General features: G+C 38.1%; 4 protein-coding genes across 4 annotated transcripts in view; 2 read left to right on the forward strand and 2 right to left on the reverse strand.

Moving 5' to 3' along the window:
* LOC106936592 (uncharacterized) overlaps positions 1-2,354 on the reverse strand; it is an 8,330-nt gene extending 5,976 nt beyond the window's left edge. The window contains exons 1-7 of the mRNA XM_015017695.1: positions 1,866-2,354; positions 1,630-1,728; positions 1,452-1,550; positions 1,331-1,361; positions 1,206-1,257; positions 281-410; positions 3-149 (exon numbers count right to left, since the gene is read on the reverse strand). Of these exons, the coding sequence (XP_014873181.1) occupies positions 3-149; positions 281-410; positions 1,206-1,257; positions 1,331-1,361; positions 1,452-1,550; positions 1,630-1,728; positions 1,866-2,006 (699 nt within the window). The 5' untranslated portion in view covers positions 2,007-2,354. The remainder of the gene's footprint in view (positions 1-2; positions 150-280; positions 411-1,205; positions 1,258-1,330; positions 1,362-1,451; positions 1,551-1,629; positions 1,729-1,865) is intronic.
* Positions 2,355-3,437: 1,083 nt separating this feature from the next.
* On the reverse strand, positions 3,438-5,568 carry rps19bp1 (ribosomal protein S19 binding protein 1). The gene is made up of 4 exons (XM_015018035.1): positions 5,361-5,568; positions 4,823-4,993; positions 4,510-4,607; positions 3,438-4,127 (listed from the first exon to the last, which is right to left on the reverse strand). The coding sequence occupies exons 1-4, from the start codon at positions 5,413-5,415 to the stop codon at positions 3,978-3,980; spliced, it is 474 nt and encodes a 157-aa protein (XP_014873521.1). The 5' UTR covers positions 5,416-5,568; the 3' UTR covers positions 3,438-3,977.
* Positions 5,569-5,730: 162 nt separating this feature from the next.
* LOC106936811 (3-mercaptopyruvate sulfurtransferase-like) lies at positions 5,731-11,214 on the forward strand. The gene is made up of 2 exons (XM_015018028.1): positions 5,731-6,617; positions 10,240-11,214. Exons 1-2 carry the CDS (start codon positions 5,858-5,860, stop codon positions 10,536-10,538), a joined length of 1,059 nt encoding a protein of 352 aa, XP_014873514.1. The 5' UTR covers positions 5,731-5,857; the 3' UTR covers positions 10,539-11,214.
* Positions 11,215-13,167: 1,953 nt separating this feature from the next.
* LOC106936838 (interleukin-2 receptor subunit beta-like) overlaps positions 13,168-17,474 on the forward strand; it is a 30,711-nt gene continuing 26,404 nt past the window's right edge. Inside the window, exon 1 of the mRNA XM_015018074.1 lies at positions 13,168-13,458. The gene's annotated coding sequence lies outside the window, so the exon portion shown is untranslated. The remainder of the gene's footprint in view (positions 13,459-17,474) is intronic.

Raw genomic sequence — 17,474 nt, forward strand, 5'->3', positions numbered from 1 at the left:
GCTGCAGCCACTCCGGCCCCAACAACGGTCAGGGCCAGTGAGGCTCCAGCTGTGAAAGGGGCCAGGATCACCCCGGCAGCAGCTGCCACTCCTCCTGCTGCTGTTGATGCTCCTCCGGTGATGCCAGCGATCTTTGTGGTTTTTGCAAACTTAAAGGAATCCAGATCAAGTTTTAAACTTTTAGGCAGCTCAATCAAATTCTAATGATTCTTAAAAGAAAAAAAATATACATGCACATTTGGATTTTCAAACTTCTCTGTCACCAGAAAGATTCCCTCACCTTGTTCAAGTTGTCAGAAATGTTGTTCAGCTCTTCGATGTGTGACTTAAGATCGACGCCATGTTTAGAAATCAGCTGGATATACGTCTGAATGGCCTTATACAGCTTTTCAGCTTTAGCATTGATGATCCTAAGATTTTAAAAGAAATTATTTGTCAGAGATAATCATTTATCTCCATGAATCGTCACTTTTACTTTTTCAAATATTTCAAGGTTAATTTTGACCTTGTGTGGTGGTTGAAGTGTGTGGTGAGCACACTTATGCTAATTGGCTACTACACTAATGGCGCAGCTAATTTGTTATTTAGCACTTTGAAAGCAATTAGCGCACTTAGCTTCCACTAAATTAATTTTTCAAAATAAAATCGAAAGTACAGATTTACTTGGCTGTTTTGTAAATTTTCTGCTCAATAAGGTTTTACCTCCATGTTAAGGTTTTGGCTATCGTTGGGGATGAGGGATATTATGCATTTTCCAGTGTAACAACAAATTTGACCCAAATGAAGGTGAGATGCTACGTTGTAGCACATGCTGCTTCACAGACATCTAGTGGGTATTAATGTGGTTGAATTTAGCGTGTTAGCATTAGCTTCCACTAAATATCATCTTGGCATAGCACTTTACTGTTAGTGTTACTTTCCTGCCCGTAAACCTTCAAATAAAGGCCATTAGAGCCCAAAAAAAAAAGAAGAAAGGGAAAAAATACACCCCTATTAAATCTTTTTTTTTTTTTTTTTCAGGGGTTGTATAGTTAATTTGAGGGAACAAGACTTTATCACCTTTTCGTGGCTTTGGGTCAGCCACTACTCTTGGTAATTTAAAACTCCACAGATTCACTTCCAAAAATCCCACAATGCACCAAGACTTCTCACATCACCAGCTTTAGCATAATTGTGTCCATTTAAAACTAGTATAATGTACTTGCCTTATCTCTGAGAATCCTCTACGTTGGAGATCTTCAAGCATTTCTTTCCATGCTGCAGTCAACAAGATGTTTAGCGACTAAGAGTCTTTTTTCAACAGCAGAAATAACTGAGGCTTCCTACTCACGTTTCATCTTCTCATCAGGGGACGTTTCATCCTTGTAGGAAACAAAAATTACCTTATACCATCACTCGAAGTTTTCAGTTGCATCCAGTATGAATATACTATAAGAGTTTTTTGTAATTACCTGCATAATTTCCAGGTAAACAGGTTCCTGTGAAAGCTGTTTTAGTGGCGGCCTGGCCGGCAGCGGAGGAGGTCGGGGCTTAAAGAGCTCCTTATCCACCTGTGAAGAAAAAACAGGTATTCTCCACACTACTCAAATAATATAAATATTTAGCCAAAAAAGAAAACACCCTGTATACCTGGACTTGCTCTCTGATGACTTCATATTGTTCAGAGTATTGTCTTCTAATATTCATGCGCAAGGGCACCGGTGGAGGAGTGGAGTCCCCCGAACCGTTCTGAGTCGATGACACACAAAAACAAACGTCACCTTGTGGTTTAAAGACTTTTAACAATGTATCAATCGTCAACATTCATGGTAATGACCACACTGCTGCATAGGGGTATGAATTTAAAGATTTCTTCTCTCTCAAACCTGAGACTGAGGAGGAGCGGGTTCACATCTCAGCCAGTCCTCATCAACAGATCGTGTGTGAAGGTGTATCTTCCTTGGGAGAGGAACGGGAGGCTGCAAATGGTAAGGCATGGAAGGTAAGCTACAATAAACAAAAATCATGATTTAAACGAGCCCTAAGTGTCTGCACATCTCACGTTCAGGGCATTTAGTCTATAGGTGACTTCTGTATTTTCTGCCTCAGGTGTCAGGAAATTCTGACTCATTCACTAAGACTTAGGGAGAGTAATTAACTGCGGTCATGTAGTGACAAACAAACGCATCGCTGTGTGTGACCATCACAGGTAGGAAATGCCATAATATATTCTGATGTGGGGGAATCAGACCCTAAACAAATGTGTCCCAATAATGGATCCCTGAGGAACCCCACGCTGTCTTTGTTCATTCAAATTTAGATCTAAACCAGTTTAAAACAAGACAAGGCAATTCTTCCAGGTTTTCCACCTGTTGAGTCATAATGTTATGATCGAGTGAAGATATGAAGTCTTTATGACAAAACAGAATGTTTATGTTTGTGTTAATTTTTTACTCTTAGAGTTGTGCTGTGGTCAAAAAGCTGACTAGATTAGGAATCCATGGAATTTGCCGCAGAAGAATGCAGCGTTAATTGGAGCATCTCATTGTCTTGTGTGTAACCCATGACTTTTGACTTTCACAAAGTTCCAAGTTTTACAAATAAATTATGTATTTGCAAAGGCCAACTTATTTATTCAGTTCATGTAATCAAATGCAGTTACATAAGTGCTGGAAAAGCGGTTTCTCAACTTGCTTTGCACATTTTTGTGAGTAGATTACGGAGTTAAAAACAAATCCAAAGCCTTTCACAAAACTTATTCAAGCGTGAAGTGGGCGTGACCAAAGAAACAAAACGCCTTTCTTGGCTCTGAGTGAATGAACGTATCGGCACGGTCTCATATAATCCTGTGGTGAACTGAACCACAAGCGGAGAATCTGTGGAACTGGAAAGGACCTGTATGAAGATCCATTTCATATTTTTTTACATCTCTGAGTTGTTTTACAGATTCTATTTTAGAAAGGTAGCATAACAAAATGCATTTCTTTACAGCATTCACAGATTCAAGTTTTCTGGAATGTTAGAAATGTAACAGCTAAGCTTCTAGTGAGCCAGAATCAAGTGTATGGAGTCTGAAAAACATTTTCTCCAGGATTTCTCCAGGGCAAACAAATAAAAACTTTTTAAAGTAGTTATTAATGTTTCTTTGTGTCTCATCAAACATTTGGCTAATCTGAGTCTGTATCTGTTTGGGTGACTCTCCGTCTTATATTCCTTATGATGCTATAGCAGGATTAATTACATCAGCATCTCCCAATACAAAAGTGGTAATTATTCTGGTATGTAGTGAGTTGTACTGTTTATAAAACTGGTTTGCTTAAACAGTTCATATGTTCAGTTTTATTGTTGCTTTGAGTCTGCAACTTTAATCAGATGCGCAATACAAATGTATAAATATGGCTTATTATAATTTAGCACAATAATCTTGGGGATAATTTGATGTCCAGTAAAATATGCTGATAGACCCTAGACATGACAGCAATGACTCAGTTTTTATCACTCAAAAATATATATTAAGCTTTTTTACATGCATCAAGAATCGGGTCTAAAACAAAAGGGAAACAGGAACAAAAATTCCACCTTTTTTAAAATCCCAATATGACCTCAATTGCAGCAGGATTTGTATCTTTGGGCAGAAAGTTAAAGTACAACACAAAGAGGGTTACAGTAGAAGTAGTGCAATACTTCACTGTAATCAAGTATTTGAACTCAAACATGTTTTCTTTTCTTCATCATTTTTTAATTAGAAAAACATAGCATGCACAAATCATCCATTACTGTTTACTACAGTAAGTTTTGAAATATGATCTGATAAACCTGTAAACCCCACTTCTAAATACTTTGTATTTCCTGTTTCGGTAAAGTATTTCTGTGGAGTGCAGTGGAACTAAATTCTAGCACAATCTCACTGAAAAATCCACTTTGATCCACACATCACAGTCTGGCTGCTTCCTCCATGGTTTGGGTCCTTTTTTTAATGTTTCTCCTCAGAGTTGGTGTCATTTCTTTTCCTCCACAATCCTGCCAAAGTATTCCCTCTGGAACTGCTGGAACTCCTCCTCCGTGAACAACGACTGAGCCTCCCTGGACGTTTTCACAGGTTTGTCCGGGCGATTTCTTGACTGCCTCCCTCTACTGTGCCTCAAAATCTGAGTCACACCAAGAAAAGGAAAAAAGAATCAATCGTGTACGCAGTCATCAAATATCATGGATTCCTTAGTTATGTGAAAGAATACTGAAAACACTAACAGTATGGCTTTGATTTATTGTGCATGTCTTCAATTTTCTTACAAAGTGCCTTAAAATGGCATTAGTCTTCAATTTTTCAATAAATAAACTAAGCTGAAGAAATAATAAAGGAATCAGTGTCTGACTTATTTTGGCCATAAACATGATATTCAGGACCTGAATGACCCTCTGATAATTGAATCTGATATTTCAGCATCATTTGGTAAATTTTTGTTTATGTGTATTTTTTTAGTGAATATTACTAAAAGCTAGCATATTGATAAGCGAGAAATAACTCATTACCTTCTTTGTATCAAAGGCTTCTGCTTTGCCTGCTGATTCCAAAAAGTACTTCAGATTGGCATCCAGCTGGCTCTTTGGTTGTTTTTTCCTAAAATCCTCTGCAAGAATACAACATAAAAAGATAATAATTTAAACCACTTCTTTTTACATAGTGCCATAAAGATATAATGGATATAGAATATAAGTAGCCAAGACAATTCTTTTCTCCACAGTGTTTGAGACACATCTGACCAGCTGTGTAACTTACGACAACTAATCCTGATTCTGGACACAAATCGTTAATATCAACTTAAGTACGAAAGTAGGTTCTGACCCACTGCTGATCTGATCCGCTTGTCTTTGACCGTGGCCTTGCTTTTCCCGGGCCCGAGGCGGCCCTGCAGTCTCTTGACCTGTTTGGTGACCCCCTGCCGGTTGGTGCTGACCAGATTCATCACTGCGGCCGAACTGGGGGTCTGCTTCTTCTTCTTCACTCGACTGCTGTCTGGAAGAAGCCACAGAAATGTCAGATTAGGATGGAACATGTCCTCAATGTTGCTAAGATGATTTAGTTTCTGGTTTGTTGGTTTTATTTATTAAAGACAGCCACAACAAACTATTCTGAAAGCATTGTGCTTTTGTCAACTACTCCACTGACTGCCCAACAGTTTAAAATACACTTTCAAAACTTTTTTATTACTGACTGAATACTGAATGTTTAAGTTAGTTTGTCATAAAAAAACATTCAAATAAACTTTCAAACATTATTTAAAACTTAATTTCACCTAGAGCAAATTAAAAATCAGCTCTTAGCCTTAATTTAGCTCCACTGCTAATGTTAGCATCGTAACAAGCTAAAAGGCTAAACTGACCTTTAATATCATCGTTCAGCAGCTCCAGGCCTCTCCTGATCAATGACGCTGACATCTCCGCTTAAGAATGTCTGATTTGTTGCACTGTATTAAAACTACATCTAAAGTAACATACTTTAGAACTACCAAACAAACATGTGAGTCCGTCAGCTTCCTCGTGTGTGCTCACTGAAAGCAGCTCTCCGCACAACAGCTGATAAGCAATTAGTTCCTACCCAACAATAACAATCGCAACCATGCTAGCATAAAGTAAAACTACTACTTCTACTGCAACTACTACTACTATTACTACTACTACTACTGATAATATACTATCTCTTTTATGCTGGTCTTGTCAAAATGTACTATTTATTATTAAATAATAATATTCAATAATAATAAATAATACACAATAAATACAAACAGGGCAAGCATTGTGGTTAGATAATTTCCGAACTTTTAAAAAATTTGTTTAGGTAAAATTTCGCTAATAAGCTTTTCCTAAAAATAAATGTTTTATGTGTTTTGATAGAAACTGCTTCAGGGTAAAGACTTTGGATAGTGAACAGAAGGCTGACACGCGCTCTTCTCTCCGCTGCTTTTACCTTTACACCTACTGCCGTGTTCAATCCACGGCAGAGGTCCGACTCCATACCCAACCGGACACAAGTGGCTCACTTTCCTCTGCGGGACCGACCATGGCGCTTCAAGCTCGAGCTCTGGTCAGCACTAAATGGCTCGCGGACGCAATAACGACTCGGGGGAAAATGCGCGTCTTGGACAGCTCCTGGTATTTGCCCAAAATGGGGAGAAACGCCAAAAGGGAGTTCAAAGCGAGGCACATCCCCGGCGCCGCGTTCTTCGACATAGACCAGTGCTGCGATAAAACCTCCCCACTGGACCACATGCTGCCGTCGGAGAAAGTTTTCGCAGATTACGTTGGGAATTTGGGAATAGAAAACGACACGCACGTAGTGATATACGACCGCAGCGACTTCGGTGCGTTCTCGGCGCCCCGCGTTTGGTGGATGTTCAGGGTGTTCGGGCATAACGCGGTGTCTCTGCTGAACGGGGGGTTCAAGAACTGGGAACTGGAGGGTCGACCGGTTAGCGACAAATATGTCAGACCCTCTCCCACCGAGTTCAAGGCGTCCATAAAGCGCTCCTGGATTAAAACTTATGACGACCTGCTGAATAACCTGGACACCAAAGAGTTCCAGGTGGTCGATGCCAGATCCGCGGGAAGATTCCGAGGAGTGGACCCTGAACCCAGAGACAGTGAGTATAACATAATGCCCCAAATGACTTTCAACTCCGAGTTGTAAAGTGCCAAGGTGACTGTGACCTTCACAGTCACCTTGGCACCTCAAGACTGAAAGTCATCTTCAAGCAACTCTTCATCCATTTTTACAGCTACAGTATTCCACTTTTAGGATATCATAAAATCACTTACTCCCAATAACCAGCCAATGTAAATCAAACACTTGTTTTGTTTTGTGTACATTTACTAAACAGGAACGTGCAGAGCAAGTTTTTTTTTTCTTTCCTTTTTGGGGGTTGTGAGGGTAAAAATCTTATAATGTAAACTAAAGACTTGGGCATTTGTTCAACTTTCTGCATGGCATGGTGAAGTAAGGTAAGGTGGAGGCAGCAGCATCCTGTGGAGATGCCTTTCTTCACCACAGAGTTAAAATGAGCAGAGTTAAATATGCAGTAACTTTTATTTTTTTTAAAAAGTTTTACATATTTATTTAAACTGTCACCATGTTGTGACAGTATAATATGAGGTGGATAATCTGTGAAAAGGTCAATCTCCTCCCTGATTATTACTTTTACGCAAAAAACAATGACGTAAATGCTGATAGAGGCATAACCCATAAGATGTGTAGTTGTTGCAGAAGGTTAACTCACAGGGGTCAAACATAAATTCTCACTGTGCTTTTGAAATGTTTGTTCTGTAAAACATTTAGAAATAATTTTAAACTGTGCATCATTTCACAACTCTGCATTGCTTCGTGTTGGTGAATCATCCACACACAATCAAAATAAAGTAGTTGGAAAGTTGCGTTAATAAATTGAGAAACATTAGAAAAGTTTAAGAATTTTGAGTTAGCATTTCTAAAAATGTTCAATTTGGGTTTTTTTTGGTTTTTTTTGCTGAAATTCAACATTTTAGTGATTTCTTCATATGAATGAAAGAGCTTTGGAAGAATTAGCCATCATAAGAGGATAAAAGTATTGTGTTACCTTTTGTAAAATTTGCATAGGCTTACGTGTGGCTTGTCAGACAGCTGCTGATGACGTTTCCAGTAAACAAATATGCTGAGTCAGACTGACTCGACATCTACAGTTACAATGCAGTGGACTTTCTTAAGCTGATGGCTTAGTTATGTAAATTTGTACTAATTATGATAACGAAGTGATTTTACTAATCTTATTAAGAAGATGGCGTTGGTCATGTTGATGCTACCTGTGTTTAGCGAGATGTGTTGGTTTTCAGTCCTCTGGGTGGAAGTTGAGTGATCACTCTAAAGGTTTTTGTTTCACTCAGGCACACCAGGAGCTGGATAAAGTTTTGAGTTTTAGGATACGTCACTTAAAATGCTTCATCTACCCATCCATTTTCTTTACACCCTTTTCCCTTAGTGGGGTCAGGAGGTGCTGGTGCCTATCTCCAGCTAACGTTCCAGGCGAGAGGCGGGGTCACCCTGGACAGGTCACCAGTCTGTCGCAGGGCAACACAGAGACACACAGGACAAACAACCATGCACACACACACACTCACACCTAGGGACAATTTGGAGAGGCCAATTAACCTAACAGTCATGTTTTTGGACTGTGGGAGGAAACCGGAGTACCCAGAGAAAACCCATGCTTTCTAATGCAAAAAGACCTTAAATTACACCATCAGATGGAATGTTTTGCCAGGTCAAAATTAGGAAATCCTTAAAAAAACTACATCAGTGTTTGACTGAGTCCAACAGGTATCGTAATCAACATAAAAATATTAGACCAGTGCATTTCTTTGAGATAATGGAAAGAAAGAAATAAAACACTAATCTGCAACATGGAGGTGCAGAACTGGGTTGCAGATTGGTATCGTGAAGTATTGACCAAGAGCCTTCTGCGTATCAGGTGTGACTTTGTATGAATTAGGAAAGGCTTGTGTCACTTGTTGTTAAATGTCATTGGAAAAGTGTGAGAAATTATAAGTAAAAAAAAAAAAAAAGAGGAAGTGACCGAGTCAGATCTGTCCTCTTTCTAGTTAACATTACTGAAATGTGCTTAATATGATGTTCATGTTAAAACTTGCATCACTTTAACTACCATGATACTTTAAAAATTAGTGGGGGTTTCCACAAACTGTTTTTAGAAACGGACAAGAATGAACTCAGAGGACTGGAGCACATGTACTTTATGTATTAACTGTCTAGTGTATTCATTAAAATGACTGGTAATTGTTATTTAGTTGCCTGTTCACAATTAAACCTTCATAATTGAGCTGCACAGTCACACTCGTAATTGTAACATCATTGTGTTCGATATGAAAATCACAAAAGGCTGCAGTATTTTAAAGGCTGTTATATATCAAGTCCCAAAGGTTCTCACTCTGCATGCTAATCACATAATTGGCTAATTGGATGGACTCTAATCACACCTGGTGTAGATTATAGTTTCTGAGGTGCTGAAGTTCAACAACAGCAGTAGAGAAGAAAGCAAAGAGGAGGACGAATGTGAGATGTTTGACAGTAATAGCCATGTGAAAATAAAGCATACACTCCTAAAAAATGATCATATATTAATGTATAATTGTCTTTTAGATATTTTTGGGAAATAATCTGATGGAAATGTAAGCAAGTGACCAAAGTTAACCTTCTCTTAAAATACTTTCAGCGAGGCGCTTCTAGCAGCCGCAAGTTTGTGGAAAGTTCGCGCCACTTTGAGATTCTTCTTCCTGTAATGTTGTATTTGGTTTACATCTCTGGGGTTCAGATAATTCAGTTTCTCACTCTTCTGTACAACAGACATTATTCTAAAATTTAACTTGTGTTTTTTCTCAAGCCTTTTGGATCTCAAGCCTTTAAGATCATGGTTACACAATGATTATACAGAAAAATCACTGATTTGGCGGGGCTACTTTAGAAACATTTGCAATTAATTTTTGCAATATTTTCTCTTCATTAAATACCTTCCAAAATCTACAGGTAGAAGAAAAAAATACGAGAAAAAGATTCAACATCTTTTTTCCTTAAATAGTTCAAATTGCTCAATTTTTGTCACGCCACATATCAACCAGAGACTATAACTTGACCTTTCTTGTAAAAGAAAAGTCAACACTGTGGCAGTAGTGTTGTAGAAGTTAGAAATACTGCCACCTGCAGGTGGGATTTAGCAGTCACTAAACCCAATGTTATTGACTATTTTTGCTAAAAAAAAACAAAAAAAAAACATAAATAATCTATTATGAAAAAATGCAGGGATCTGTTGATTTTGCATGAATTCCACAAACTGTAGGTAGGAGTTAGCCATCACTTAAGCCCAATGTTATTCAGTACTTTTGCAAAAAAACAAAAAAAAACAAAACATAAATAATCTATTATGAAAAAATGCAGGGATCTTTTGCCTTTGTGTGAATTCTGCATCTGCAGAATTGCAAAAAATGTTGTTGTTCTTGAAGTTCAGATGTTTCAGTTCATGTTTTTGTCTCTAAGTGCTATGAGTGTTTGTGAAAATAGATACCCTCATGGAAAGTTAAAACAGGAAAGTTAGCAGTGTACCCAAAATACAACACTGTGTTTTCTGTCTTTTTAAATGTCATAAACTGCCTCTTACTTTTAGCTCTTGGGAACTATCTCAAATAAACAATTCCATAATGATCTCTCTCCTTCCTGTTTCACAGACACAGAGCCCGGCCACATCCCTGGTTCTGCCAGCATTCCCTTTCAGTCCTGCCTGTCTGAGTCTGGACACTTCCTGCCCAAGGAGAACCTCCGGGAGCTCTTCGTCCGAGCCGGAGTGGACCTCAGCCGCCCCGTGTGCGTGTCGTGCGGCTCCGGCGTGACGGCGTGCGTCCTGGCACTGGCGGCATACAAGTGCGGACACCCAGAGGTGTCAGTGTACGACGGCGCGTGGTCAGAGTGGTACACCCGTGCCGTTCCCGAGCACGTCATATCCGAAGGCCGGGGGAAGCATTTATGATCGGCCGAGAAGACGTAGCGCGGGACTAGATAACGAAAACCTCGTTCAGTACCTCAAGTTACAAAGTTACAGCTAGCCGTGGATCTGGCATGGAAAGAAGCAGCCTTCAATTTCTAGTTTAAAGTTACAAAGAAGGTTTTTCACCAGCTCTTAAACTGACACTACGCCACCTTTATTTAATCCATGAGTACACAGAAGTATTTACCCATGGATGATTCAGCTCAGAGTACTACATCCTGTTTTTGTTCATCTTGTGCAAAGATGATAGCACATGTTTTATTGTAACTTATATCCAAAAGTGGAACAGATACTTTTCATCCAATGTGTATACTAGTAAAGACAAAGCAACATATGAACACTAAATGTTTTTACTCAGTATGTTTACAGTTGGAAAGGTCATTTTTAAAATAAAGTATGGGTTTGCTTTAAGCCATCTCCTCTGTGTGTTCAACACTGAATGTGTGTTTGACTGTTAACCACTGCGACCTTTGGCCCCGTAGAAAACACACAGCACTGATCCAGAGTTTAGTTTGCATCATTTGCTAAAACGATGAGCTGAGTCAATGGACTTCTGACCTATGACCTGTACTTTCTAAATGCTGTTTTGTGCACATGATCACATTCTGGTCATGGAGCATATTTTCCAGTAAGAAATATGCTCAGTGCATATAAAGAAGAAAATAAACCATCATTTACACTGCAAATCCAAAATCCTCCTTTAAACGAGTTTCAGCTATGCTGAAAATAACCTTAACCTGTTCTTATGCGTAGTTATGTATTTCTATGTATTTAGGTTTTTGGGTAGCTTTAAGGTTTGATCTTTACTTTACAATTTGCACACACACTCAGTGTGAAATTCCTTTGCACAGCTTAAGATGAATAAAGAAGAAAATAACTCAAACAAAATATAGAACTCCCATGCTGTCAATAGTGTGTGTTATAGAATACTTTAACAGATTTAATTCGAGGGCTGAGCAATATTAAGAAAATATGTGATATTGTATAATTACTGGTGAACTGGTGAAAGATGTAACTTACAAAAAAATATATAAACAAGCGATAGAAAACTATTTCTACTTTGGTTTCATGGCAAATATGGAACCTGAGATAATGAATCTCTCTGGCTACATCCATCTTCTTTACAGCCTTGTCCCTTAGTGGGGCCAGGAGAGGTGCTGGTGCCCATCTCCAGCTATTGTTCTGGGTGAGGTGGGGTCACCCTGGACAGGTCCACCAGTCTGTCACAGGGCAACACAGGACAAACAACCATGCACACACACCTAGGGACAATTTAGAGAAACCAATTGACCTGACAGTCATGTTTTTGGACTGTGGGAGGAAACTGGAGTACCCATAGAAAACCCACACATGCACAGGGAGAACATGTAAACTCCATGCAGAAAGACCGGGGCCAGGAATCGAACCCAGAACCTTCTTGCTGCAAGGCAACAGCTCTACCAACTCCACCACTGTGCACTCTCTGGCTACAGGAGAAGAGAAATTAATGTTTTGTTTATCTGAGCCAGGCCATTAGATAATTTCCCTCTTTGGATCGTTCTGGAACTTAATTTAAATCCACAAAAAGGTTCTAAAATAAAGCCGCTGCTATGTTTAGCTCCTTAAGCATAATGGAAAGACAAGACTTGGTAAATACAAGACGTACAGCGTTTTGTATCGATTCAGCTGGGCTTCCTTATTTGGCTCTTTTGTTCTGTTGAACAACATGACTCTTGGACTCATTTTTTGAGTGATTGTTCACAGCTCATCCTACAGTACGAGTCAGGGACACATCATGTTGTCAGACAACACAACCAATAAAAATAAACTCAATATGCTATTTTTTATCAAATTTTATTGAAAGTAACTGTCCCTGCCGCCAGTTTGACGCCACGAAGCTTACAGGACATTAACAGCATCCATCGCTGAGGAGAGAAGTGCCGAGCCGTTAATATCAATCCAATATTTGGAAGTGTGGCCAACATGGACTGAATGACTTGATCCACTTCCTCCTCTGCCATGGCCATGAAACTATAGACAGACTGCAGATCTAAAACTGCACAGAAAATCAGCATCATCATTCACAACTTGTCCTTCTGTTCGCGCTTGAAATTCTACTGGAGAAATCCACTTGATTTGAATGAACAACGGCCATTGTTTGTTCACTGGAGGGAGATGAGAATCCACAGGAAATGTATTCGAAGGCTGGTAGTGGAAGGAAGCAGTAGAAAGTCTGTGAAAGATCGGAGTTAAAGTCATATGCTCTACAATGAAGAAAAATTCAGTGAATTTCTGTGGACTTTTGGTAAAAATATTCTGTATTTAATTAGTGACAGACTATAATCTGTTTTCTTCCTTCACAGATTTTATTGTAGTCACATGAGAGGAGGCTACTTACAGCCTAACGCTGCAGCCATAAGTTTAAGATATAAGTTTAGATCTGCACCATTTTATTTTACTGTTAAACAAACATTAAAATTTGCCTCAGCCATTCTTTTGCTGCATCATACTTCTAAACCATTAAGGCTATAATTTTCCACATTAGAAAACTCGAGTTACTTAGAAACTGAGTCAACAGATGAGGAACTTCACACTGGTTCAGAGAAAAAACCCACTTCATTAAATAGTCACAAGCAAGCGTGTGGGTGGGTTCCTCTTCCTTTTTGGTTGCTTCCACAGTTAGGAGTTAGTATTTTATGCTTTGAACTTCAGTAGCCTCTAACACTGATGGAGCTACAGTTACCAGCAGTGCCATGGGAGCCGTCATGTTCTATGGACCAGATTTTCCCTCCGTAGCTGATGAGTATCACTTTCTGATTAATATACATTTATCTTGGCTTGAACACTTGTATAAGTACAACTGATTGGGATCCATCCGTTTCGTCCACTTTGTCCTTCACAAACCGATGTATCCTCACAGAAGGTGGGTAAAATGATCAAAAGGTCTTTAAACAACTGGAAGAAAGTTCAAGACGTGAAACAGGACAAGAGAGATAACTCATTGTTGTGTCGATGACCTGCTAGTTGCTCTTTGTCAATCAGTGCATTGGTGATAAAACAGTATTTGTAGCATTATGCTAGTAAAAATACCTAAAGATCCTATTTCTGTTTTGCTAAAGCTACAGTGAAATGGAATTTAATGGAGGCAATGTTATGTGATTTCCAGCTTCAGAATAGTAAATGTTAACTTCAGTTGTTCTAAAAATGCTGAATATATCAAATATGACTTAAAAACAATTTGACCTCATATTTTTTTTTAAATTGGGCAGCTGTCTCTTTAAAAATTCATCCTCATTTCTGAATTCAGGAAGTCATCACAACAGCACTCCTCTATTAATCTTTTAAAACATTTTACCAGCGTTGCACTAAAAAGTAGCTGTATAATGAGCTAACTGCTCATTATACAGCAGGTGCTTGCAATTAGCAAGCAGGTGCTTGCTAATTGCAAGCACCTGCTTGCAATTAGCAAGCACCTGTTGGAACTGACTGGGGGCGTTATGTAGTGTTGTAGTCAAGACCACCTAACCTGAGACCAAGGTGAGATCAAGACCAGAGTGTATCGAGACCGAGACAAGACCAAGACTTTTAGGGTCCGAGACCAAGACAAGACCAAGATCAGCGCCCCGCGCTACATGACACGGTAAAATGTGAAATATGATCAAAATTGCTTCTCAAATTGATCTGAAAGATCCACATTCCTATAAAAACACCCAGATGTTAAATGCATATAGCTGAAATAAAGAAGTAACCAAGCAGAAGGCGCTCACCGTGAGTGGTTGCCTTGGGAGAGAAAAGGATTTCTCAAACTTGCTTTAAAAGAATCAAGGCAACACTCCAGGTGTGTTTTTGAGGAGGGAAACCAATTATAACATGATATAAAGAAGAAAAAGTAAATTTTACATAATACTGCCCCTCGTTCAGCATGTATGAACCACAAAATGTTTTGTGGGTGAAGGTATCAAGTTACAAATAATGATTCACAACTTTTGCACTATGCATAGGACTAGTCATGAGTTTAGGGATTACAAAGCCTACTTGGAGAAATATGACAGGAAGAATGACATTTACTCAAAAAAGGGATGTCAGAAAAAAACAGCATTATTGAGAAATCTTAAAAAAAAAAAAGTCATAGTCAGCTGTGACACTGAGCTTTCCTTTGAATCCCATTTCCTGTGTGCAGAATACTTCCTCTTGCCTTTTCTGACAGTTTTTATTATCACTTAGCTTAACTACAGCATTTTGTGTGTTTACTTATTATTTTAATAATAAATCCCACAGGAAATCATATAATTTTAGATTGACATTATTTTGATTGAGTTCTTTGGATAGCTGTGGTGTAATTGTAACACTATCCACATGGGGGCAGCAATGTTTGACCAAACAGAGAAGGATCCAGACTGCTTCATTACACATATTTACTATTAGAGTCTCGTCAAGGTGTGTAAGGTTGTTTTAATCTTTTAAAACATCGCAGTATTTCTTTGTTTTGTTAAAGGCAACGAAACAGTTGCAACTGGGGCAACAGGGAAATGTCACTAAGCAAGACAACATGCAGGAAATACAGATGTGAAAGTTCAACAGATTTTCTGTGGCTTAACAGAAAGCTGAAGTTAAACACATTTTGGTATTTCAGAAACAGAAGCATCATATGATCCAAGTTTTGCTTACAACCACTGACTCGTATCAAACTCTGCAACTTTTAGGTTGGTTTTATGCATCGCAGTCAGAAGCTTGACTTGGTATTTTTAACATTTTCAAAAGAATAAGCAAACAATATTATGGAGGTCGCCATGACATCATCCCTGAGCAGCGTTTAGCGAATGGGTTGAAATTTGGTGCCTTACGAGTTATTCTAGAGTTAAAATCCTATGTTTTCTTGTTGGTCTGCTTTATTATTGTATGAACAACTGAAACCGGATGTTTTACACAAATCTTTTGTTTTTTCTTTTTCTCTGATGTTAATTTATGCTTCTCCTGGTTTTGGTCAACTGGGATTAACAAAATTAACTTGTGATGACAAAGAGATCAAATCCTTGGACTGGTCGCCAGTCCACTTTTGAAGATGTTTTAAATTAACTTCTTACACGTTAAAAGCTAGATTAAAGTTTAAAGTGCACTCATAGATGTTACATTTTGGAGCAATGCGTTGTGGTCTGAAAAAGTAAGACTTAAGTGTTTTGCCATTATTAGCATTATTACATTTGGAAGAATAAGAGGGAAACTTCACCAGTCTTCTCTGTGACTTATGGGAATTCCAGCATCATGTTTATGGGAGTTTTGCAGCAGGAGGGACTGGTGCACTCCTTAAAACTGTTGATATCATGATGAGGAAAAATACTGTTTCAAAGCCAGTCAGTCTAGGTCAAAAAACATTTGACCTGAGTCATACAATTTAAAATGCGCTTCCACCAAATGTTAAATATATTTGTACATCTCTGAATTCAAAGAGTTTTAAGAAAATGAATCATAATTATATCAACCTTAACTGTATGTAAACAGGAAGACTTTAGTCTCATTTAATATTTCTGAGGTAAAAAAAATATACAGTGTAAAAAATCATCTGAGCACTGATATGTAGATCTAAATAAATATTCTAGAAGTCAATAGCTTACTCACACCACATGAAAAAACACAACCTTTTTATCCTGCGTTAGTCGTTATAGAAAAAAAAACCTGCCTCAGCAAAACAAAAAAGGAGGAAAAGAAAGAAGATCCTAAAAAGAGCTGAGGCAAAGGTCAGGTCCGTCATACCAGCAGGACTAATTGAGTCTCCATCTGTAAAAAAACAAAACAAAACAAACCTCCACCCCAGAAAACAGAGATAAAATGCTAAAAACCACAATCCTCTGTGGTTTTCAGCCTCTTCCGTGTTCATCAGGTCAGGTGGAGGAGCGAATGTTCAACAGTTTCATTAATGCAGCATGAGACTGGGTGACATGTTGCTGCTACGTTTTATTATGTTGTACATACGAAGGCTTTGCAACTTTATAAATTTGCTTTGTTGATACCTTAAAATTAATTATGGGACAGATGAATATGATGCAACTTCTGCGGTCCATTAAAGTCTTTGAGATCTTCTAATACAAATAATGTGCCTTAATAATTTATGTAAATTCTGAATTTAGAAATATTCACTGCTATATTTAAATTAAAAAAAGGAATATTTGTCAGATCTTTTAAATTCTGTATAAATTATTTTATTTTTTTTATTTATTTTACTTTTAATTTAAAGCTGAAATTCTTAAAGCGTTTTGTTGACATTCTGCTTTGAGGTCTGTCTGTATTCTGTGGGAATTTAAGCGCTCTTGGGCTCCCCCTGCTGGAATCAGGGGCTTATGTCACTGTAAGACATGTTATCAGGAAACAATTACCAGAGAAGTTACGATTTGTGAAATGGAGTCACTTTTTACAAAAATAAATAAATAAATAAATAAATAAATAAATAAAATAGTAATTTTTATTATTTCATATAATTCTTATTTCTCATGCAGAATCCTCTCACTCTTGCAGATTCTGCTTACAATATTGAGGCAAATGTTAAAAGAATAATGTTCTTAGTAAGTAACATTTACAGCATAAACCAGGATGTGCTTATTGAAAACACTTTGGTGGTTGATCTGTTTGTAATTATCACAGATTTAGTTTTCTTTGCATTTCCTGAATATTTAAATCAAGTGTTTTAAAACTCTTTAAAATTCTAAAACAATGAAGAAATCGGTCTCTGAGAACTGAAAATGTCACCACTGCTGCATTTCCATTGAGCATTTGACGTTTCAAAATTAAATTCACTTAATGGTAACATGCCAATTACAAAATAACTCTCATTTCTCCCTAAAAGGTTTTGGCACTAGGACGAGGTGGCGATTTATGTTTTCGCATCCACCTGAATAATGTGTAGTTGCGCCACTGGGTTTACGCAAGTGTCAACAACCGATTGAT

This window comes from Poecilia latipinna, unplaced genomic scaffold (assembly GCF_001443285.1).
Source record: "Poecilia latipinna isolate Pla-1442-1.1 unplaced genomic scaffold, P_latipinna-1.0 Scaffold77, whole genome shotgun sequence".
In the NCBI taxonomy this organism is placed as follows: Eukaryota; Metazoa; Chordata; class Actinopteri; order Cyprinodontiformes; family Poeciliidae; genus Poecilia; species Poecilia latipinna.